This window comes from Hemicordylus capensis, chromosome 2 (genome assembly GCF_027244095.1).
Source record: "Hemicordylus capensis ecotype Gifberg chromosome 2, rHemCap1.1.pri, whole genome shotgun sequence".
Taxonomy (NCBI): Eukaryota; Metazoa; Chordata; class Lepidosauria; order Squamata; family Cordylidae; genus Hemicordylus; species Hemicordylus capensis.
This window is the reverse complement of record NC_069658.1, coordinates 350,736,630-350,761,198: the sequence shown is the minus strand read 5'-3', so window position 1 is coordinate 350,761,198 and position 24,569 is coordinate 350,736,630. Positions and strand designations below refer to the sequence as shown.

General features: G+C 42.2%; 1 protein-coding gene across 5 annotated transcripts; it reads left to right on the top strand.

The window, feature by feature from the left end:
• The first annotated feature begins 3,777 nt into the window (after nucleotides 1-3,777).
• On the top strand, nucleotides 3,778-22,566 carry UBE2B (ubiquitin conjugating enzyme E2 B). 5 transcript variants are annotated; one of them, XR_008317085.1, is made up of 7 exons: nucleotides 3,778-4,040; nucleotides 11,486-11,566; nucleotides 12,798-12,823; nucleotides 17,028-17,117; nucleotides 19,328-19,509; nucleotides 21,331-21,419; nucleotides 22,004-22,140. XR_008317085.1 is itself a non-coding variant. In XM_053300085.1 (7 exons), the coding sequence occupies exons 3-7, from the start codon at nucleotides 11,541-11,543 to the stop codon at nucleotides 22,130-22,132; spliced, it is 360 nt and encodes a 119-aa protein (XP_053156060.1). In that variant the 5' UTR covers nucleotides 3,780-4,040; nucleotides 8,848-8,891; nucleotides 11,486-11,540; the 3' UTR covers nucleotides 22,133-22,566. The 5 variants fall into 5 exon arrangements, 4 of the variants coding, with proteins under 4 accessions (XP_053156060.1, XP_053156059.1, XP_053156058.1 ...); XM_053300085.1 differs by lacking the exon at nucleotides 19,328-19,509 and adding an exon at nucleotides 8,848-8,891 and having other exon boundaries at nucleotides 3,780-4,040; nucleotides 22,004-22,566; XM_053300083.1 differs by lacking the exon at nucleotides 19,328-19,509 and having other exon boundaries at nucleotides 3,785-4,040; nucleotides 22,004-22,566.
• Nucleotides 22,567-24,569: the final 2,003 nt, after the last annotated feature.

Below are 24,569 nucleotides of genomic sequence, written 5' to 3'. Positions count from 1 at the left end.
CTCTTGGTACAGACTCTGAGTTAAGGCCCAGCATTCGTGTGGGATTGGATGTGTTTTTCTCATATTTTATTTCTTGCTTGTGCTAATATGGTTGGTGTTTGTAGTAAATCTTCCAAAAGAACTATTGCTTTGAACTATTTTAAAGTTTTATTGTTTTGAAGTTAAAAATGTGTAGCTTCTGTCTGTTTCCCCACCGCATGCTTAGAAGCTTTTCCACTCTACCTAACTTTGAATGAGACAGAGGTTTGGAAGGTTGTTTTAGTAGACACAGCCAGAAAAAATTACAAAAGTCTACTTGGTGGCAGCGGTGAAACTTAAGATCATGGGGCTGGTTGGGACTGGACCATGACATGTGGTGACAGCACGGTGGGATCTGTGACAACTTCCAAGAAATATGTTTAGGATAGGAGTGTACGATTCCAGTACTGCCATAAATGCATCTCCACAGCCCTCTTCATTCATCCAATTAACTTCAAAATCAGTACCTTCTCAGTTGTTTAAGATAACATTAAATTAATAATCAGGGATTTAGAATCTTGCATAGATATACACTGGATGAAAATAATCAAGATAGCTAAAATGCTTTTTTCAATCTTTGAAGCTTATTAAGAACAAGGATATTTTTTTCTCCTGATTATGAAGATGGTTTTCTGCTAAAGGACAAAGTAGCGGGTGGGGAAGGCTAATCAGTGGGAATTAATACTGTACTCCTAAGCATGTTTATTCAGAACAAGTAAGGCCTATCCACTTCATTGGGAGATATTCTTAGGTAAGTGTGAAGAGAGTTGCATTGCAGCCTAAGATGTTTTTAAAATGTTGGACTAAATTGTGTCTCTTTGGAGTTGATCTGAACTATCAACAGATATTATCACTTCTTCCATGAGGGAGCAATGACTGATGAGGAAGTAACAATTGATGCAAAACATACATAACCAGAAAATGAAATTACTGTCATGTGTTGTTTTTTCAGTTTACTTGAATGAACAAAGTAAATTATGCTTGGACTACATGCCACGGAAATAGCAATATTCCAGTTTGAACACTCACCTAATAAATCATGGCATACTTTACAGAATAAAGAATTTCAGCATCCACATAGGGAAAATGTATTATCTTCAAAGAAGCAAAGTGGTGGAAGGCTGCAGTAATAAATGAGCTTGAGTTTGGCTCTGCTAATGAATTAACCAGAGGTGGCTCAAAGTATTGATTGATTGATTGATTGATTGATTACAGTTCCTGACATGAGGTGCCAGATGCTACCTTGCTCCATATCCCTGGTGAAGGCCGGCTGCCTTTCAAAACCAATCCTTGCAAGATTTTAAAGTAGAATGGAAGATGAGAAGGAGTGGAGGTTGCCAGCAGCCTTCTCTTCACCCGGGCTTCCTGCAAGGATCAGAGAGATCCCAAATAACTGCTCCAATGGCGGTTGTGTGGGGGGCACCTGGTACCTCAGTAATATGCTGTCTGAGGCAGCTGCCTCACCTCATGAAAGGATGATCCCTGGAATTAACTGCAGAGAGAGAGTCAGTAACACATCTGCCTGAATTTTTCAGCAAACAAAATACATGGAATTGACCTATAACTAAAGGATGGCAGCAGAAAACTACAACCATACTGAACTGTTCATGGTTTCATTTTGAACTCAACCATGATAAAACTAAATTTATGCAGCAACAAAAAAAAGAAAGAAAGAAAATAACTTCATTAAATAGAACATTGAGGCTGCAATTGGATACAAATTTAAACAGGAGTAAGTCCCATTACAGTAAATAGGAATTACTTTGCGCTGTCATGAATAGGATTGCACAGTAACTGTATTTGTAGCTAGCATCCTAGATATGAAAGGGCAGGTATTAGTGATTAGCCGCTGAAATGCAAGCTTTGTCAATTTCTTGAGATAACCTCAAAACAGTGGTATATGCTGGTAAATTCCAGACTTGACTACTGCAATGTGCTCTGTGGGGCTGCCTTTGTACGTAGTCTGGAAAATGCAATTGGTACAGAATGTGGCAGCCAGGTTAGTCTTGCTCATCTCGGAGAGGGGGCATGACGCTATTCAGAACCAACCAGAAAGGGGGGGCATCTTGGAGAAACCATATTAATCCTATCTAAAAGAGCTGTACTAAGTGTATGGGCAAAATACAAGGTGCTGGTTATAACCTATAAAGCCCTAAACTGTGTAGGCCCTGGGTATTTAAGGGAACGTCTTCTTCACCAGGAGCCCCATCACCCATTGAGATCATCCAGAGGGGTTCATCTGCAGTTGCCACCAGCTCATCTGTTGGCTGCACAGGGGCGGGCCTTCTTTGTTGCCGCCCTGAGACTCTGGAATGTGCTCCCTGCTGAAATAAGAGCCTCCCCATCGGAAAACTGTTTAGAAGTCCCTAAGAACTCTTTTTTCACCCAAGATTTTTAATTTGACTGTGGTTTTAAATTGTTTTAAGGTTTTCATTATTAATCTGCATTACAATCAAAAGCGGGGACGGGGGGTGGGAATAATAAAATCCCTGCCCTAGCTGTGAGGTGTCCCAGGTAGGCAGACACTGTCCACTTTTTATATGAGCAGATTCACCCTTCCAAGGGAATATCCTGGGAGAGTAAAGTGGAAAACCCCTCCCTACAAGAAAGGCTTGAGCAGTCTTAGGCCTTCAAGAGGTAGTGACTAGGGTAGGACCCAATAAGGAGTGACACACTTCAACAACAGCCAGGATTTATTAATAATGGGATGATAAAGAAAACTAGAGGCATCAACAATTGCTTCTTCCCTTCAAGTAAATTCTTCCCCAGGAACTACAACAACCATGCAGTCAGATCCAAGCAACTGAACAAAAATAAATTCCCTGACACATCTAGCTAAACTGGTCCCCATCTTGCCTACTAACTTCTAGGGTTGAGCTGAATTGTGATTCCGTATCCAAATCATGGGCACATCCCTTTAAAATCAAGGGCTTACACAGCCCCTTTAATACGGAGGGGAGCAAGTCCATGCCTGCGCCTTCGATAGCTGCCATTGTTGTAATTCCGATGCTCCACAGCTATGCCCACATGCCAGCAGGCATCTCCCAGCTCCCCCTGTGTGATGCCAGCATGCACATGACACCTCACTGAATTCAGTGTGCCTTGCAATCAGTAAATGGGCTGTTTGTGAGAATCTAGGAGGTCATTCATCCAATTAAAAAAAAACTGTTCTACCTGGGTTGGGGAGCTGTGTGTGCTCCCAATTTTTGGTTGTGTGGAAGCAAGTTAGGAGGAAAACCTGGGAAAATGTGATTGTGTGGAAGCAAGGTAGGAGGAAAACCTGGGCAAATGTCCTCTAGGTTTAAGAGAGAAAGGATTAAAAAATCGAAATCGAATAAAAATAAATATATTTTTTTTAAAAAAACACCCCCAAAACTAGGATACTCTGGGGTTGTAGTAGCTAAAATTGAAGACATCAGTTTTATAGAATTGCTGGTTTCTGTAGTAAGAAGCATCCACCCTCTTCTCTAATGTGAAGCTCTGGAATAAAGGGCACAAACACAATCCTTTTAAGCACACATTATCAGTAACATTTGACAACTCCGCGCCTTCACCACTACCTCGGGGCGCAGAGGGACTGTTACGGATGCAATGGCGTCCTTGCTCCTCTCTCCCCAACCCCGGGACTTTTGCTATCTGGGACCTGCCAGTGAAATGTGTAAAACATCTTTGTACTACTCGGATCTCTCAAAGCCTCCAAGCCTTCACGCAGGCGCAGTGGTACTTTCCCAAGGCGTTCTCGGTCCCTTCTCAGGCAGGCGCAGTGGTACAGTCGCGAAGGGAGGCTTGTTCCCTCCCCCACCGGCGGAGGGAGACGCCATTGCGGAGTTGTTTGCGAAGCAGCAGAGGAAGAGGAAGGGGTGGCCGCTGAGGAGGTGGTGCTGGTGTTGCTACGAGGGAGATAGCCGCGTAGTGAGCGGTACGCAGGCATTTTGGGGAGACGGGTTCTGTTCCCACTTGGAGAGCGGCAGGAGGATCATGTCCACTCCAGCCAGGCGAAGGCTAATGAGGGATTTCAAGAGGTAAGGGCTCCCCCTCCCTCCTGCCCCTGAAAGGTGGTTGCTCCCGGGTCCAGCATGCCCCCTCCCCCCCGCCACTCTGGTTCTGAGCTGGGGTTTGCTCCCCCGCCCACCTTTCCCCGTCTTGTGTTTCCCTGTGGGCTGCCTCTCTCCTCCCTTCCACGCTCGGGGGGAGTGTGGGGTGTTTTCTCTTTAGTAAGGAGGAGGCTTCTTCCGCTCTGCCCCCAAACTAGTAGGAGTCAGACGACAAAGAGTTCAGGAGCTTCAAGGATCTGTCTTTGACCCACACCTGGTCTGTAGCCCCTTTCTCCTCCTCTTCCTCCTCCTCCTCCCTGCCAGGGAAGAGGAAATCAAGATGCATTGATCCACTGGAGGAGGAGGAGGAGGAGAGAGGAAGATCGTGCTGAACAAAAGACTGAGGAGGTGGTTGTTTTCTACGTACTTGTCCGAAAAGAAGAGCGACCTATAGGTATTTGGCACAGATTCGAGAGAGTTCTCTTATAACACATTGATGACAGTCTCTTGTATACATCTTGTTGGTAAAGTGTGTTGAATTCAGGTGACTTGAGTCTACCATGTCAGAGGTACAAATGATTCGATTCGGACTCCTCTGGTTGAGGGAAGCTACCAAGAGTGCCAGTTTCTTTAGAGTGGGATGCTACGTGGAAAAAGTGGCCATACTGTATTTAAGAAGTCACCTGGTCAATTGCTTCACTTCCACACCCCACCACCTGGTAGTGGGCACAGAGGTGGCTTTGGGGGTTTGCTGTCTGGGAAGTTGTTGGACATAATTCTCTTTCTTCACAAGTGAACAGTGTTGGAACCGCTGTGTGGTAAAACACAAAACTTATTCCTAGGAAACTGGCAAAGGTGCTTCTTGGTCCTTTGCATTTCTTTTTAGTGGGGGAGAGGGTGGGTGGGTCACAAACTTCCTTGCCATTTCAATTTAATAGTTATACCACATTCTCCCTCCAATGATCTCAAAGTATCAAAAAGAAAGAAACCATCTTCATAACCTCAGGTTACCTAGTGCGTCACCAGCAGCAGAGCTGTAAGTAAAACTTCTTCCGTACAGTATCCTCCACTTCCCTTGGCCATGCTGAATCTTTTAATCTGCTCTAGAGTAGAGTTTCATTGTTTCTGGAATTCACTCTCCTCTCCCCTTGTGCATATAGAGAGACAAATAAGTAGACACATTCTCCTTTCTGGAATGTAAAGGCTGGCTTGTGAATTCCATAACTGGTATGATTATATAGGACACTGTGAAAAGAAGCATAGGGTGGATTTTTGTGGTGGTCTTGCTTTATAGCCAGCTGCTTTCTTATGTACTCCTGTGCATAAAGAACCTTTTTACTCTTACACAACTATTAGATTTGTAGTGTGTGTGTGAGGTCACTTTCTGTAATTGTTTTAGCCTCATAGCTTTCTCTGACATCTGGAGGCATCTGAAGGAGGGTATGCTCAAGCTGGCACAATAACAGCCATCTACTTTTCTCAAGCAGGCTGCCAAGAAAGGTGCCCTATCCAAAATGCCTTTCCTGGCATTGTGAACAGATTCCACAGAGAAACTTTACAGCTCCTATAAAATCATTACCAATAAGCTCAACATGTAAATAGCCACATTAATATTGTAATGGTTCCCGTGTAATATTTACTGTCTAGTCAGGAGGTACAGCTGTAGGATATCAAAGGGAGCAAGGTGCCTGAGGCCAGTAGTGGCTGGTCAATTAGGTCAGGAGGGGCTACCACCCCCCAGACAAAAACAAACAAGCTAGTAGAACTGTGATGCACTCTCTGGTAACCTCTAGGCTTGACTACTGCAATGAGCTCTATGTGGGGCTGCCTTTGTATATTGTTCAGAAACTTCAGTTGGTTCAAAATGCAAGCGGCTAGATTGGTCTCTGGGGTTTCTCAGAGTTACCATATTTTGCCTGTGTTAAAACAATTGTATTGGCTTCCACAATAGGTTTCCGGGTGAAATACAAAATGCTGGTAATTACCTTTAAAGCCTTAAATGGCTTAGGACTGAGTTACCTGGGAGAGCGCCTCCTTCTGCATGATCCCCACCGGGTCTTCGAGAGAGGTCTGTCTCTATATGGCGTCAGGTCATCTAGTGTTGGCTTGGGCGCAGGCCTTCTCTGTGAATGCTCCTGGGCTGTGGAATGCACTCCCTGTATAGACATTCATGGTTTAACATGTTTAAAGTGTGCCCTCCAGCCAGTGTTGGCTCCTGGCAACCACAAAGCCCTGTGGTTTTTCTTTGGTAGAATACAGGAGGGGTTTACTATTGCCATCTCCCGCGCAGTATGAGATGATGCCTTTCAGTATCTTCCTATATCACTATTGCCCAATATAGGTGTTTCCCATAGTCTGGGAAACATACCCGTGGGGATTCAAACCAGCAACCTCTGGCTTGCTAGTCAAATCATTTTCCCACTGTGCCATTAGGTTTACCCACCTTTAAAAGACCCCTTAAGGAACAGTTTTTAGCCAGGCTTTGAATGTGTTAAATTATTTTAACGGCTTGTTTTATTTTCTTTTTGTGAATCACCTAGAGCCTTTGGAATCAGGCAGTATATAAATTAAATAAATAATGGTATAATGGTAAAAGATCAGACTTGGCAGCAGCCAGGGAAACCTCCAGAGCAGAGTGTGTCCTCCAGCCCTGCTTCCCTTGCCTGCCACTTCTTGCTTTGGTTTTACTGGCTGGAACAAATGCTACTCAAGCTGTTCCAGCCAATCTGATTCCTAGGGGGCTCCTCTTGGCACTGCTCTCAGGAAGAACTAAAATATTGGGTAAAAATAGACTTCCTGGTTGCTTCAGGGAATGTATATTAAATACATTTTTCCCCTCTTCCTGGGGGCAGTGCCAGGAAGTTTTTCACATGGGACATTAAAGCTCTTTAACTCGCATCTCCTCCAGAATGGAGGGGGGCGTTCACATATAGGCCAGATTTACCCCAAAGTCCCTGCAGATTATTGGGGAGCAGTTCACACACTATTTGGGTTTTTCACTGTGTGTTAAGAGTGTAGCACAATTTATATCCGGGCTAAAAAAAATCCACTATTTGCATTGGTTTTTTGGGACGAGTTTGCAGTAAAGCGGTAAAGCCTGCTGTGTATAAAAGTCCAAGGAGGATCCCCCTAGGAATCAGATTGGCTGGAGCTGGTTGAGTAGCAGCTGTTCCAGCCAGTAAGACCAAAAGAGGAAGTTGCAGGCAAGGGAGGAGGGGCTGGAGGATTTCCTGGCTGCTGCTAAGCCTGATCTTCTACTAGCTTGTTTGGGAGGGGGGATGCAAGCCCCGCTCTCCCTTCTTTCCCTCTTTCTGTCTTTTGCCTTTCCTTTTCTGCTTCCTGTGTGCCTTACTGGTTCAGATTGGAATGAATAGAGAACAGTCTGATTTTATGAACCGGCAGGGATATAAGTTTCATGAAAAATTTTGAATTGGAAGATTTTGTCGTACAATTTTTTCTCATTTACATGAAATAAATTATTAGAATATCTTAGAAAATTTTGCTGTGCACATTTTCCTGATGCCCTAAATATTTACATCTACCGACTTCCTTCAGTAGGCTGAACTTTACTATAAGGATTCCATGCAAATTTTTTTCTGATTAGGAATTATTAAATCTGCTTTCAGACCAAAGAACTAAAAAGCTAACAGATTTATGCAAACACTTCCAACTCAGGAAGAGAAATGAGACACTACTCTGTATCTTTGATGTACTGAAACAAAAATTTATCATGCTTCTTGTGTGAGATGTGAGTGTCTTTATCTTCCTGCTTGCAAATCAATAAAACATATACAATATGTACTCACACATTTCTTAGGGATAATAACCTTAAAAACATTAATTACAACTTTGAAATTGCCAAGCTTGTCTAATATTGCATTGGTATCTATTCATTTTTACTAATGAGTCTTATGAAACAGTGTGTTTTTACAAATGAAAAAATTTCCATGGAACAATAAAGAATGGGAAAATTCCAATACTCCTCCTACTATGACGGATATTTATATACAGCTATATCAATATAGCTATATATTCAACCAAAGTTTTTAGGGTAGGATGCAGTAGCTGCTGAATCAGCACAGGTTGGCCGATGGTGGTTGTGTACCAGTATGGCAAACATGGTTATATCGATACTGCAAAGTGGGTTCTCTTGTTGACAGTACAGTTGCCGTTGCAGCATTGTCCAAAGCTATGAGCCTGAGAAGTCATGCCATTGAAGTCAGTGGGGCTTATGTAGAAACAAATGGTTTTAGGAGAATTAAGCAAGAGCAGGACACTTCTATACATTCAAGCTGGGTTTAGCTTTGGGAACTAGGTCTCAGTACTGCTGATGTTTACTAACTGTTTTTATACAGCTAGAAAGTTCAAGAGACAAAGCTGTAATTTTCAGGTTATCTTTGTTAGCTTTGTTTTTGAAAGCTGCCTTAACATACCTGGTTCTAGATTCATCATCCCCAGAGTCTTTAAGGAACTGAAAGTGGTGGTCGGGGAGGGGAGGGGGGACCTCACAAACCTAGCCCCCTGGGCATCTGTTATATAGCAGGAGCCTTGATTCTCCACAATAAATTGTGGCTAGGGATGATGGGAGTTGTAGTGCAGCAACAGCTGGAGAGCCAAGGTTGTCTACCCCTGCTATGTAATAAAGTGTGCACTTTTCAACTTGGCTGCATTATTCTTGTTAGTTACTGATGTCCTCCTCAAAATCATCATAGTTTTTTCTTTGCCATATTCATATGTCCACAGAGACTTCCAAAAGCTCATTGCAGTAGACTGAAATTTATGTTCTGCATTTCAGTGCATTGTTTTGATTTGGAGAAGTTACAAAAGGACTTGGCTTTAGTAAGTTTTCTTTTGAATTGAACATGTTTGCAAATATTTTGGCGATAAACTAGTTTGGTGTTGTTTTAAAAGGTTGATTGCAAGTTAGCTGTACAGTAGCTTTGAAAGTCTATTGTGTCCCCCAGAGTAACATTATTCCTCTAAAAACCAAATGACCAGTTTATCATGACTTTGCTTATAAAATGCTCTGAACACTGATGGAAAATTTAGACGTTTGTGGTTAATATATTTATGCTGTGCTTAACTCACAAGATTTCATTTGGAGGTAGGATTTTCAAACAATTCCTCTGAAAGGAGGATATTCATATGCTCTTTCTATAAGCAATCTTCAGTTTAGGCAACCCCTGTTGCTTCTATGATGAGGAATAATTTTACCAGTAAACTGGTGAAGAAGACTCCTGAATGGGAAAATATCTGGCAGGAGAAATGTCTGCACGGAATGCATTATGCCAAATAATATTCTGCACAGCTAGTTTAGCATTGTGGTGAGGGTGAGCTGTGTCGGAAAGTCGCCAGTTCAGATCTCACCTCTTTAAGTGTTTCTTGGACAATGTATGTGAAGCTCTTTGAACACTTGAAATGCACTATACTAGTGATCAGTATTTTCATCCACTTAAACACTGATAGCTGAGTTAAAGGGCTAAAGTACATTTTGGCAGAGTTTCTTGTTTCATTTAGGCTAACATGGTAGTAAGTGGCAGACATGCTTACTGTGGCTTTTGGTTAACTCTGTCTGCGTGGAACTCGCAGTATGGGCTACAAAATCTTCCTAGCTCAGAACTTTTCACAGGATGGTGTTTCTGAATCTTTTAAAGAACTGAGGCTATCTCTGAACCACAGATGGGACTTAATGCGTAGGCCAGAGCACTGAAGTGCAAGCTGGCTATCATGTAGCAAGAAGTCACGTTTCTTTGCTCTCCAGCCAAGGTTTTAAGTAACTTGTGCTGTTGACATTCAGCTGCCTGAACTGAGCATGCTCAAAGAACAGAGTGGCCTAAAAGCAGGATAGTTCTAGGGGCAAGGGACTGCAGACTGACAACACCAGGTTGTTGCTGCTGTTCTGCCCAATGCCATTTTGTGGTAATTAAGAAATGGAAATGAATTGTTCCATGTACCAAAATCGTTCTTCTGATGTTACAGCTACTGAGAGAGAGCTACCTAAAGTGTCTGTGACTCAAACACCAACTAGTTCCCCCCATAAAATGTTTTAAACTTTTAAATTTAAACAAATCTAATTAGGAGGATATAGCCAATGTCATAATGTGACAGAAAGAACACTTAACTGTGTGTCAAGGATTTTAAAAAGGTAGACTCCTGTGCTGCATGTAGTCAGAAGGTTGAGGTTATACTTGGCATGTAGAATATCTCCATGCTGTCTGCCCAGCATTTCTGTGACTAGGACTAAGTGATGTGCTGTTAATAATCCAGCTTGAGGGATTGAATGACACACACACACAAAAAGATGCTTTCTGACCACATTGAGAGAAAATGCTTCAGTTTTTTGGCATGGCACATTCTCAAGCCAAACTATTCCACCAACCCAGAAAGACTTCACTTCTTACTATATTACAGTACAAATAGAATCAAGAATCAGTCCTCTTGATCTGTGTGTTCTTCAAATGGAGTTAATACCTCTTTCCAAGAGATGCTTGTTAATATGTGATTAAAAATCCATTTTATTTTCTTTAGTTATTTCCTGATGTAGTCTGAGTGCTCATTTTCTTTCATTCTTTTTGTTTTTTGCTCATTCTTTCACCCATATTTTCTTTTGTTACATAAACCACTTTGAGAACTTCATGTTGAACAGTGATATATTCATATTCTTATTATTAATCTGTGAATCTAAACTTTCAAGATATTTTCCTAACTGATATGGGTTGGTCTCTGAATATTGGGATCACATGATGAAGCTTAATCCATTCTGTGAAATTGTTGTTGTAATGGTAGTTTGAAAAAAATTCTATCATCTTTCTGAATCTCTGTTTTGGTGATGCTGAAGCCAAATAATCCGCACCGTTGTGTCAGGACAGTGTGGAGATGACTGCGCTGTGAGAGGCTGTCTTGGAGCAGAGCAGATACATTGGTGCAGATTATTTGGCTTTAGCATCACCAAAGCACAGGCCTACGCTCTATATCAAAATATTTAATGTTCATGTGCTCCCCTGCATGCAGTCTCTCTCTCTCTTTCTTACACATAAAGTAAAGTTGTGCTGTCGAGTCGGTGTCGACTCCTGGCGACCACAGAGCCCTGTGGTTTTCTTTGGTAGAAATCAGGAGGGGTTTACCATTGCCTCCTCCATTGCAGTGTGAGATGATGCCTTTCAGCACCTACCTATATCACTGCTGCCTGATATAAGTGTTTCCCATATTTGGGGAAACATACCACAGGGGATTTGAACCAGCAACCTCTTGCTTGCTAGGCAAGTCATTTCCCCGCTGTGTTTTCTTGCACATAAATATATATTTCTATGTTCTTAGCACTAGAAGTCCTTATAAGAGTATGTTGGTAAAGTATTTGATTATTGCTTAATATATTATTAACAGCATCTGCTTATATTGTGCACTTCAATGTGTGTGCCTTGCTTTTTTGTTAGGTTGCAAGAAGACCCTCCTGTGGGTGTCAGTGGTGCACCATCTGAAAATAATATAATGCAATGGAATGCAGTTATTTTTGGGTAAGATAAGAAATTATTTAATTATAAATAAAATAAATTCTAAGTAACTTATTCACACAAGGGTTGATACAAAAGTTTAATAAAGGAGACTGAAACAATTGAATACCCTTTGGGGAAATATATTTTCAAGTGAGAGAGTCAGATCTTACTTCCCAACGCCTTCAGTATAGCAGTGCAGCAGGGTTATAAAGACAAATAGTTTGGTGTTTGCTCCTTTTTAAGTTGGCTCCTAACTTTAAATATGAATGTGCCAGCATGGAAATTCTACTTTAAAATTGAGCGAGTTATCAAGATTTCTCAGTCGCTTCACAATACTGTACGAAGGACTTTGGCTGAAAATCCAAAGACCACACATTAAGGCTATGCACGCAATCGTGGGTGGCAGGGAAGGAGGGCAGGGTTTCATTTACCTCCCCCCATATGATCTCCTGGCAAATCTTTGGTATGCCACCGTGCGCCCACACGATCCACATTGCTCCATGCAGGACAGATCACTGGAGGGTGGGATTCATTTTCCTGGACTCCTGAAATCCTTCAATGCACTGCGCAGTGAGCTCAATGCATTAGGGGGTTCCCCTGGAAGTTGGGCACTCTAGGAGCCCGGCTCTGTGCATGCTTTGGCTGCGCCCCACTCTGCGTGTGCTTGGGCTTGATCCCGGCGCTCCACATGAGCAGCCTAACCAGCCTAACTCAAGAGAATAGTCTTACTGTCTTACAGTTCCTAGGAACATAGGAAGCTGCCATATACTGAGTCAGACCATTGGTCGGTCTAGCTCAGGGTTGTCTTCACAGGCAGCTTCTCCAAGGCTGCAGGCAGGAGTCTCTCTCAGCCCTACCTTGGAGAAGCCAGGGAGGGAACTTGGAACCTTCTGCTCTTCCGAGAGCGGCTCCATCCCCTAAGGGGAATATCTTAGAGTGATCACACTTCTAGTCTCCCATTCATATGCAACCAGGGTGGACCCTGCTTAGCTAAAGGGACACGTGCTTGCTACAAGACCAGCTCTCCTCTCCTCTGTAAGCAGGACTCTGTTAGCAGCTGTACCTAGAGACTGAAAATCAAATTTGTCTTCAGTCACATTTGCTTACTAACCTAATATTCTTGCTACAGTTTTATGGAACCTACATGGTGGCAAATCCATTGTAAAAAGTACTTTTATTTTCTTATACTTCATAATTTAAAAAATGATTACTGTAAAAATCTTTTAAGTCACATATTTTTGTCTCTTTCTAGGCCAGAAGGTACTCCTTTTGAAGATGGTAAGTTCTTAATGTTTACCTTTTTGCTTTTAGCAGTTGCACAGTAGTTGAATCAGATGATATATTTACAATAAAATTCCAACTGCAGAAAACATACACAAAAGAAGTAGGGAAAATAGCAAATCTATCCATAACACATAGGCAAAATCTCATGCTTCTTAGTATATAAATATCTTAAACCCTGTTATTTTCACCATACCTACTGACAAGTACTCCTATGTAAGTCTATAAACTTGGCCATACACTGTAACAATAAAACTGAAATACAAATACAAAATAAAATCCAGAATCAACTATACTTGTATCCAGTGTTCCCTCTAACAGGAATTCCCAGATGTTGTTTACTACAGCTCCAACAATCTCCAGCCAAAAGAGGATGCTGGGAGTTGGGGATGCTGGGAGTTGTAGTGAACAACATCTGGAAATCCCTGTTAGATGGAACACTGTTTGTATCACTGATTCAAATTGGATTGTTTGTGATTAACAGCAATTCAGATTGCATCCTAGATTAGCAAACTAATACTGTACTGCTGATATCCTTCTAATAAGGTATAAGGCCATTTTTTAGATCATCTGAAGTTACTAACTAATCAGTAGTTAGCAAGGTCCACCAGCTTGGAAATACTTTCACTCCTATGTTTGGCAGCCAGCCATTTCCTCCGGTGCTTTGTGTGTGCATTGGCTCCATTCTGGAAAGAAGCATTAGTCCCAGCTCTAAGCTTCTTCTTTTTTGGTCATTAGAACAAACTGCTTCTGTCCGCCTTTGGGATTCCCATGTCCTGTAACCATGGAATCAGGGCCTAAAAGAGAGTATTTGAAGCAACAGGCTGGAATCCAAAGAACCATGTAACTAGTTCTACTTGCCCAAGAGAGCTTTGGACTTGTGTTTCTTGAATATTAGTCCCGATGCCACATGCCAAGCTGCTCTTGAAACTCCCCACATTTCAAGAGCAGTTTGTGGTATGCTACAAGGGCTTGCTGGTTTTGTTTTTCTAAGTCCCACAGATCATGCCCAAGCCTTTGCTCTTTGGATGCCAGCCACTGTTCCATCAGCAAGGCACCCAGACACAGCATAAAGCCGTCAGACATGACTGTTGATGGACAGCTTGGATGCCTCCCAATTTGAGATCACTGATGTTCAACTGGGTTTTGCAAAGTAGAGGCTGAGACACACAGTAACATCCACACCCAACAATTGTATCTAAAACCACGCCTTTGAGCTCTAAATTATCTCCTGTATTTAGTAGAGCCACCTAACTTCTGGGGGATGTTTGAACAGCCAGTGCACATGTCGATCCTAGAACATTTCAGCATTTTCCATGCTTATTAAAGTTATGTCTTGTTTTGCCTGTGGTGGATGATTCTGATTCCTCTTTTGTTACTGGAAGTAAAAACAACTGGAAATTCCCTTGAACTGATCTGTATATAAAACTGTCTTGGTGAAAATAAACAAAGTGTGTGAATGCTATGGCAATAGTTTAGGCAGACTTTGAGTAATCTGCTTCTCTCTCTCAGGCATTGTATCTTGAAGAACTGCTTAAAAACAAAAATTAGAAGGCTAGTTCCTTGCAAGTTGGAAACATTTTAAAAAAGATATTTGTAGATATAATTGATTTGAATGGGTCTTATTTAAGATAGATGATATTTGTATATATAATTGATTTGAATGGGTCTTATTTAAGATAGATGCCCCCCTTCCCCCTGCTAAACACATGCTGTAAGGATTGAAGCTGTTCTGTGTTAATATTTGATTTTGGGTTCACACTAGAAAGTGGTTGGATAACTTCTATGGGCCTTGCAAATATATTTACAGAAGCAAATCCCTTTAACATATTTTGCTGGCCTGGCTCTTGCACAGCTATTAGTCAGTTGTGACCTAAAAGGGGGAAAGGAGTTTTGTAAAGCCCTGAGCCATTTTGGAGGGGCGGTATACAAATCAAAGGAAAGAAAGAAAGAGAGAGAGAAAGAGAGAAAGAAAGAAAGCTTCCATGCCTGGAGGCAGTTCATGCTCATCACAGGCAAGCAATGAGGCAAATGGCTACTTGCAACCCTTGGGCCATACAACACACCTAAGGCTTTTAACAGAGAGAACTCCAACTAACCATACACACAGATTTTTGATAGCCAAAAACTTCTAAACATTTTCTTCTGTGTTGAAGAATTGTCCACCTCTGCCCTAGCTCATTAATCCTGTTAGCTTTTGATTGGGCGGGTTTGCATGATTGTTGAAAATCAGTAATCCGGGAACTGGAGGTTCCTAGCAAACATGCATGCCTGGTGAGCAGGGCTGTCCTTAGAGAGCGCTAGTGGGGTGTGGGACCCGGGGCAAATCAGCCAGTGCAGGCCCCCCTTCCAGTTAATTCTAATGGGGGTTAAAAGAGCAGGGTCCAGGGCAGTCGCTTTGCTTGCCATGCCCTAAGGACAGCCCTGCTGGTGAGCATGTTGTTTGAGCCAAATCCAGTGCCTGAGCCCTTAGCCCAACTTTTGCCCAACTTTGTAATCAGGATTTGAAGTCAGGTGGAGAATTTTGCGTGGGGAGGACTCAGGAATTGGACTCGGGCAAGTTTGAGCAACATGCCTCCTGGAAACCTCTGGTTCCCAGCGTACTGACTTCCTGGTGATCATGTGAATGCACACTCAGCAGACTTCCTGGTGATGATGTGCAACCAACATCATGGATCATCAGTCCCCGCATCAGGGTCCTTCCAGACCTTTTCCCATGTGCTGTGAATTTGGCTTGAATCAGACAATAAAAGCAAAAGTTATTGGAGAAACACATGAACATGGTGATCTCATAAGCCCAGGGGCGTAACTAGGTTGGAGTGGGCCCTGAGACAAGATTCTTAAATGGGCCCCCCCGCCGAGAATTTTTTTTTTTATGACTTCAAAAGGAAGATTGGGTAGGCGCTGGGTGGGGTAGAGCCTCTGAGGGGCCCCCCCAGGGGTGGACTCGCAGAGACAAACAAGAAGGAAATAGCGGGCGGCGCCAGAACAAGGAGGAGAATTTTTTTTTACATGACTTCAAAAGGAAGATCGGGTGGGGGAGAGCCTCTGAGGGGGCCCCCCAAGGAGGGGGGCCCCGAGACAACGGCCTCCCCCTGCCTAATTGTAGTTATGCCCCTGCATAAGCCCTTTTTTCCCTTCGAAAAGCAGGCTAAAAACTAGATATAAAAACTCCAGCATGTTGTATAAGATTGCTTTTCAGGATTATAAATTCTGATGTTCTTTTCTGGATAAGACACTTTCTTGAGATCCTCCTCTGGAATAAGAAACAACCTTCTGTAGAGAAAATCTCAGGAATGTTTTTCTGTGTTTATAGTCCTCAGGAAAATTTTCATTGGGAAAAGTTGGTCTCTTGTTCAAGCTTAAAACTCTCCTTTTTCTGTGTTCAACTTCTAGCACTCCTCCCCCCGCCTTCTCTCTCTCTCTGTGCCTCTCTCGGTCTCTCATTTCAGTCTGATTTGCACATGAACCTTCTTCCCATGAGAAAGATACTTTTGTATTGGAAATTGTGTGAAGCACATGCATATATCCTTTGCATGTATATTGCTATATACATGAAATTGCATAGATTTCATGCTGTTCATTGCACAGAAATACTTTCCATGTAGAAAATAATATGTGCAGAAGCCCTTAATTCTTATTCACCAAAATAGTGAATCTATGCTCCAGTTTAAAATGCAGTGTTCTGTAAATCAGAACTCCCTCTGCTAAAGAAGTTGGCCAGACACAATTCACTTAAACTCCTTTCTGGGAGTTGGTGGGGGTGGTGTTGTCATCCATCACAACAGTGTTGAATTCCCAGCCTGTAGAAATTCCACAGAACTATAACTTATTAATGCTTTTTTTCAGTATAGTTGATATCTGTGTATCTTATTCGCTCTGGTTCCAAGTTTATTTATTTATTTGATTGATTGATTGATTTGTATACCGCCCTTCCAAAATGGCTCAAGGCAGTTTTGCATTCCATATTCTGTTGAGTTGTCTACTAAGATATTATGAGGATGCTGATGTTATCTCTATTCATAGCTGTGTGTTGCAGAGTTTTATTAACACTTGAAATAAAAATAAACACTTAGTCTAACATTATTTTTAGAGCAGTAGGCGCTGACTTTAATCATAATTACTTTTGTAAAACTATGATGTCCTGTTTGGCTTCTTAAAGCAAATTGTGTGTACATGATTTTCCCCCTTTTTTGTACAGGTACCTTTAAGCTAATAATAGAATTTTCAGAAGAATATCCAAATAAGCCTCCTACTGTTAGGTTTTTATCAAAAATGTTTCATCCCAATGGTGAGTACTCATGATTGTGCAGCTATAGAAGTGCAGTGATCTTCCCTGACATTTAGCAGTGTTTTGACAGACTTTGCTAAAGAGAACAATGACAGCTGCTTAGCCCAGGAGCTCTCCAGAACCTATAAGCAATTCATGTAATTGCAAAAGTACATTGAAACTAATTAAGACTGCAAAAAGAGGGCAGCATTCAGACCTTTGGCACAGCCATGCCCCATTAGCAAAAGCTCATTCCAGGACCCTTTCCACTTGTGTAAGGACACCTTGCACAAGCACAACTCTCATCCTATTTATACAATAAGCTTCCATTGATCACAAGGATCTGGATGCTGCCCAGTTATTTTTTCCAGAGACAAGTAAAGATACTCCTGATTAATATGGCTCAGGGAATCCTCCAATCCACTAGTCCGGTGGTTCCCAACCTGGGGTCTCCAAATGTTGCTGAACTAGTTGCAGCTGGGGATGATGGGAGTTGTAGTTCAGCAACAACTGGAGGCCCCCAGGTTGGGAACCACTGGACTAGTCTGATGAGTGAAAAATAATGCCTGATGGGTGAAAAAAAGTCCTGATGAGTAATGTATCAACATAGCTTGAGAGACCATCTGATGAGTAAAATATTTTGTCTAGCTGTGCCAACATTTCTTGACCCCTGACTAAAGGATTTCCCCCCCTTTTAATTTAACAAACCCTATCAGGATCATCTACATCCATCCCCTTACCATGTCCTGTAAAAATATGTTTTGTTTCTGGGAAGCTTTTGTGACTTAATTTACAAGCAATGTACTTCTTAGTCCTAACCCATGGTCATCATAGCCCTGAACTATAGAGCTATTGCATTGCTCCTGCGGGAGTGAGCTGTTATCCTGGTGTGCATTTTCCATTGTACAAGCTTCCTTTCTCAAAATTAGATATTGATTTCTTCATCATCACCATAAACGTTAGCTGCTCTATAACAAATTGTTCTCTGCAAGGCTGACAGCACAATGTTAAACATCCAATAAATATACATAAAACACAACAAATTAATAAAACAAAAATACAAAATGAAGTACAAAACATTTAAAAAATGTTTTTAAAAAATCAATTTTAAAATTGTTTTTTTAAAAGCCTGAGCAAATAGAAAGGTTCTGGCATCTAAAAGGACAAGGTGACAGCACCAGGCAAGCCTCACCGGGGAGGCTATTCTATAAATGGTGTGCAACTACCAAAAAGGCCCTCTCCCTCACAGCCAGCCACCCACCTCACCTCGTTTGGCAGGGGTACTTGGAGCAGGGCCTCCAAAGAAGATCTTAAGATCTGAGTCGGAACATATGGGGCAAAGCATTCTCTCAGGTTACCTTGTCCCAAGCCATTTGGGGCTTTAAAAGGAGCAATTTGAATTGGGCCCAGAAATGGACTGAAAACCACTGACAAAGCACTGGCAGGATATGATCAAAATGCCAGCACCAGTTAATAATTTTGCAGCCCTATTTTGTACCGACTGTAGTTTCCAGACCATTTTCAAAGGCAGTCCCACATACAGTGCATTGCCTCCTAAACAGGTGGATACCGGAGCATGAGGAACTGTGGCCAAGCTATCTCCATCCCGATAAGGTTGCAGCTGGCATATCAGCTGAAGCTGATAAAAGGCACTCCAAGGCACAGGGGGCACTTGAGCCTCTAGCAGCAGTGCTGGATCAATGATCTCTTTCAGGCTGTGAACTTGGTCCTTCGGGGGAGTGCAACCTCATCTAGAACATGCTGAACATCATTCACTCAGGCAATTAAAAAACCTTGAGGGTCTTCCTGAAAACAACAGAGAAGGAGATGCTCTTAGTTCAGCAGGGAACATATTCCAAAGCCCTGGGGCAGCCACAGAGAAAGCCTGGTCCTGAGTCTCCACCAGACGAGCTGGTGGCAACCGCAACCGGACCCCCGACCCCCCCCCCCAGAAGATCGTAAAAGGCAGGCAGGTTCATAACAGAGGTGGTGCTCTCTTAAATAGCCTGGTCCCAAGCTGTTAATGGCTTTATAGGTAATAACCAGCACTTTCAACAAGTATTGAAATTCTTCCAGCAAAACTGGACCAGGTGATACGCTGGACACCTCTCCCAGTGGCACTGCATCGGCTGTAGAATCCAACTCATGACAAATGAGGGTGACTTTGCCCTCAAAGTACTGTGCAAATGTGTCACAGCATGCTAATGAGGGTTCTAATACATCTTTCCCAGTCCTCAACCGCCTCAGACAAGGCAACCTCAGCAAGAATGTTGAAGTCGCCCAGAACCATGATTCTCAATCCTTGGCACCAAATCCGAGACCACCCCATGAGCTCAAGCCGGGAGACAGCTGGGCAGTGGGGTGGGCGATACACCAACAGAATCCCCACTTTGTCCCAAGAGTCCAGCACCAGGTACAAACACTCTGAACTGGCACCCACTTGGACAGAGGGCCTAGAGAGGAAAATAGAGCTTTTATACATTACAGTGACCCCCACCCTCCAGCCTATGTAGATGCTGCACTAAATGCCCAAGTGGACACAGCTAGGAAAAACTAATCTCTCCCAGCTTCCCCACCTGGGTCTCCGTAATACAACCAGAAATATATATCGTGTATAGCATGTTGTTTCATCTCTTTAAGGGTTGAGTTAACTGGGAGGCAGATGTAGTCTCACTATCATCCAATTAAGAATGAGAGGAAGTGAGTGATTAATATTTCTGAGGTGCCCGATATTGCTAGCCACTGTCTAGGGTTAGGAAAAAAGACTGCCTGTCTGCAGACTCACAATCTAAAGGAGGACTTCTCCTTGAGAGAAACTTGAAAGTCCTGCTGTGTGTATGGAAGCCCACACATGCACATAAAGCAGCTCTTTGGGCTGTGGCCCAGTTATTTCCCCATTGATAGATGGGTAGGGTGCCCCTCCCCTTCTTACTGTACAAATAAAGGGAAAATTAAACTCCTTCCAATCACATCATTCTTTGTTGACTGTATCAGAAACGTATGTTATTAGCCTCCAGTTTCACATTTAACTGTAGAAGGATATGGAAAACACATGTGTGTGACTCATTTTAAATCTGGAGAACTAGACTTCTGGTTTTCCTCTTACAGTGAATTATAGATATAGATAATTAGTTGCTGTAGTTGCATGTACACTTGCAGTGACCTCCTGTTCTATGAACTACTCACACTGGTCTAACTGCAGGTTGTGCAGTGGCTGAAAAGTTATCTGGGAAAGAGATGCTTCTCAGAAATACATTGTGCCTGGTCCTATCTATGTTTATTTGGAAGTAAGTCCTACTGATGTGCAGCCTACCCCACCACCACCCCCAATAACACTCCACCCCAGGGCTGCTGCAAACTTGTAAATAGTCTTGACACTGCAGAGATCAAGCGGAGCCCAAATGGCGCTACCAGCCCCCCCCGCCCCCCCCACACCATTCACTGCGGTGGGGTGGGGTGGGGGGAATGGTGATAGTTCTGCTTGCGCAACCACTGGTTTTGAACAGTGCCGGGACTGCTTACGAGCCTGCATCAGCCCTGGGGCAACAGTAGGCTGCACAGCTTGTTAGCCAGAGTTCACTTGACATGCTTTTAAGTCAGTGGTTGGACTGGAGAAGGGTTTGCACGAGCAAAACAGTATTTCACTTGTACAAAGGAGGGCACAATTTCCATCAGTGGTCCCCCATGTCATATTGTACACTATGCCTAAGGGTCTCCTTGGGATTAGCATTTTGCAGGGAGTTGGATCTGCAACAGGGGCAGAAGGTGGGCAAGGCTTTTTCTGCAAGTGGTGATCTGCTCATGGTCCTCTGGATCCAGCTCAGTGTCCCATGTTGAGACTCTTACACAGGTGGGACAGCATTGTAAGCAGGCAGCAGCTCCCCTGCCTTCCCTCTCCAGCTGCTGTGCCTGCCCCAACCCTCAGAGATATATTTCCAGGAGGCACAGGGGGCTAAGCGAGAGAAGGAAGGGCTTAGTGGAAATTGTGCTTCCCCCAGTGCATGTGGAAGACGTTATTTTGCCCGCATGCAACATTAGTCTGCATGTCGGTCGCAGTGTGTTTGCAAATGCAGCCCAAGTTCTGACTTTGCAAAAACTGCTACACTGTTGAGTGAACATGAACTGAAGTGCTGAGCTTTGGGGAGAAATATGTTGCTAATTCATTCAGTGTTCAACAGCAGTGGACTTGAAAAAAATGTGGCATCCCTTTAAAACCAGTTCCTTCTTGTTTTAGTATATGCAGATGGTAGCATATGTTTAGATATTCTTCAGAATCGCTGGAGTCCAACATATGATGTCTCCTCTATTTTAACCTCAATCCAGGTAAGTTTAGCAAATGGTGTACAAGTCAATTCTTCTCCAGAGTTGTGGAGGGAACTGCTAGCCCTTTAACCTTCAGCTGCATTCTTGTAATGAATAGTGGCACTATTTGTAGTCATTGCATGGCTTTGCAGTACCAGTAGTCTTTGTCAGAGATGCTTGAGAGAAAAGGTTCAGTTATGATTGGTTTTCCTCGTTGGCATTGGTTGATATAAGTGAACCTCAGTTTCTCATAAACATTAGCCACTCATAATAGAATACATGCATTTGGGGTTTCTCCCTTTATTTCAGTGGGATTTAACTGCAATGTGAGGGCTGTGGGTTTTTGTGGGGTGGTTGGGAAGAGTTGTCCATTATTGCATTAATTATTATTATTCTAATCAGAGAAGACAGTATTATATAATATGATATATTTTGATATACTGCAATATAATTATTCAGACAGGACATCATTGTAAGTCCTCTCTGAAGACTTAAGTTTACAAACCTGAAGCTCAGTCTAGTTATATCCTTCACACTTTTTATTGCTCTACTTTTGGTTACATGTCTTTCTTATTCTTCTTTTTGGCTTGCTCCTCTCGCTTCAGTCGCTGCTTGACGAACCCAACCCAAATAGTCCTGCCAACAGTCAGGCTGCACAACTTTATCAGGAAAACAAACGTGAATATGAAAAGAGAGTTTCAGCTATTGTTGAACAAAGTTGGAATGATTCATAAGAAATAGCTACTTCGTTAACCTGCATCCTCCTAATTATCATGTACAATTTAACTCACGATAGGAATTGCTACCAGAATTTCTCAAGTGCCACGTTTGACTTGCATACAAATGTGTCTGCAAAACAAGCCCTTCAGTTTCAAAACTCTAAAAGCTTGTGTACCTTGATTAATGTACTTTTTATTGCATGTTATGACCTAAGTTATTGCTACATAAATTTGTAATATATCCCGTTTGTATTTTTTTTCAAAGTGTATAATGTTGATGTGAAGTTTTCATGACAGAATATACATATTTTGTAAATCTGTACTTTTTCAAAATATTGAATGCCTTATTTTTGAATTCTTTAGATTTTTAAATTGGAAAAAAAATCACTTAACAGAGTTTTATATATAAAATATTTCATGTAAATCTGAAATACATAATCTCAGTGCAAGACATTCTTCTGTCACTTATTTAAGTTTTCCATGGGCTCATAGAACTTATATGTGGAGTTACTATGTACAAAAATTTTCATTTCCAGGCAGCAAGATGCCATTTTAGGTGTGCAGTCTAAAATTCTGCCTAGGTAAAACAACTCTGAATTCCATTGTAGGAATAACCAGTACACTCCATTTTAGGAATGGATTTCAAAGCTGTTTGTTTACATTTGTTGCATCCTGCTTTTTCTACAAGGAGCTCATATCCAAAACTATCAACAGACATCCTGTCCAGTTAAGCAGAGAGAGACTTGCCCATGAATGTCCTGTGAGCTTTGTATATTTTGAGTGGCAATTGGAACCCAAGTTTTCCTCATCCATACCAAACACTCTAGGTTGGGGCTCTTAATCTGGGGCCAGTGGTTAATTTTAATTATACCTTCACTGTTGACGTGTCACCAGAGTGTAACAGATTCTCTTCTAAAACCAGCAATGCATAAGAAAGGGGCCCAGAGCTGCCTCTCTCTGATTGCCTGCTAGTGCTCTCCTGAATCAGTTCTGAGATCCCACTGAAGTCTCACAGGCTGCCTGCAGATTCTTCATTCTTATGAAAATACATTATGTCAGTAGGATGGAGGAGATACATGGATAATAATAATAATTATTATTTTTACATTTATATCCCGCTCTTCCTCCAAGGAGCCCAGAGCGGTGTACTACATACTTGAGTGTCTTTTTCACAACAACCCTGTGAAGTAGGTTAGGCTGAGAGAGAAGTGACTGGCCCAGAGTCACCCAGCAAGTTTCATGGCTGAATGGGGATTTGAACTCGGGTCTCCCCGGTCCTAGTCCAACACTCTAACCACTACACCACGCTGGCTCTCCTTAGGATAACACCTTAGCTGAAGGGTCTATAGGAGTAAACAAGTTAAGAATCGCTGCTCTAGCCACTGCACTAAGGGGGCTCTTGATGGTTTTTTTCAATGGCCATTTATTAAATGTTCACTGTGGAATCAGCAAAAAAGGTGCAAACTACCATTTTTTTAACATCAGTGAGACTTCTGTCTTAGTATAACTAAGTCCCCACAGCGAATTTTTCGTATTTATCCATGCACAGTAACGTTTATGGGATGAGTGTTCAGCAAACCAGGCTTCTAGAGTGGTGGTGGTGCAGCATGAATAGATTCTACACATCAACAGCTGAAATGTCATTCTTACAATGACATCTAGCCAATTGGTAACTAAGAGCCAAATAGCCTTCTTTCACAAGGAGTTGTGAAAGATTTTCTCCTGAATTATTGATACTGGATGTTTTACATTCTGATTTATCAATATTGCTTCTAATGTTAAGATTACAGTAGAATGGCTACCTTGGACTACATATATGATGAATGTGAAAATACCAGAAATTCTTTGCGAAACATTTTGCCCTAACTCTGCTGGTTAGGTAGGGTGCACTGCTCCCTCTAAGGCATGTGAATGTACACACACTCAGAAATTTTTGGATGTCCGCTCAGTTAATTTTAGATCCTGCTCAGGTTGAATCAGGAAGGCCCCATTCTGAATGCAGGTGCACACACAGAACAGAACTCATTCCTCACAGAGATTTAAAAAATTAGAGGGACCACTTGTAGGGTGGCATATTTAATAATGGGTATCATCCAGAGTAGTTAGTCATGACTATTGAAATCCATGAGACAAATTAGTCATGAATAACCTGCTAATGTGATGGGACTTAGTGGTGACAAACTTACTCAAGATACTGCCCAGTGAATGTTCCCTCTGCAAAGTTATAATTCAAAGCACTTAAATACCCTCACTGAATAGCTATTATCTGACATTACTAAGAAGCCCTGCAACCATAGGAGTGTGATAGTTCCTGTTGGAAACAGTCACAATCCTAGATCATTTTAGTAGCAAGATTTTGTTTATCATTCAGAAACTTTAATAAGGTTAACACAAATCTCTTTCCTACTAGGCTTGAAAAATGGATTTTGTGAAAAGCAAAGTCACAAAACTC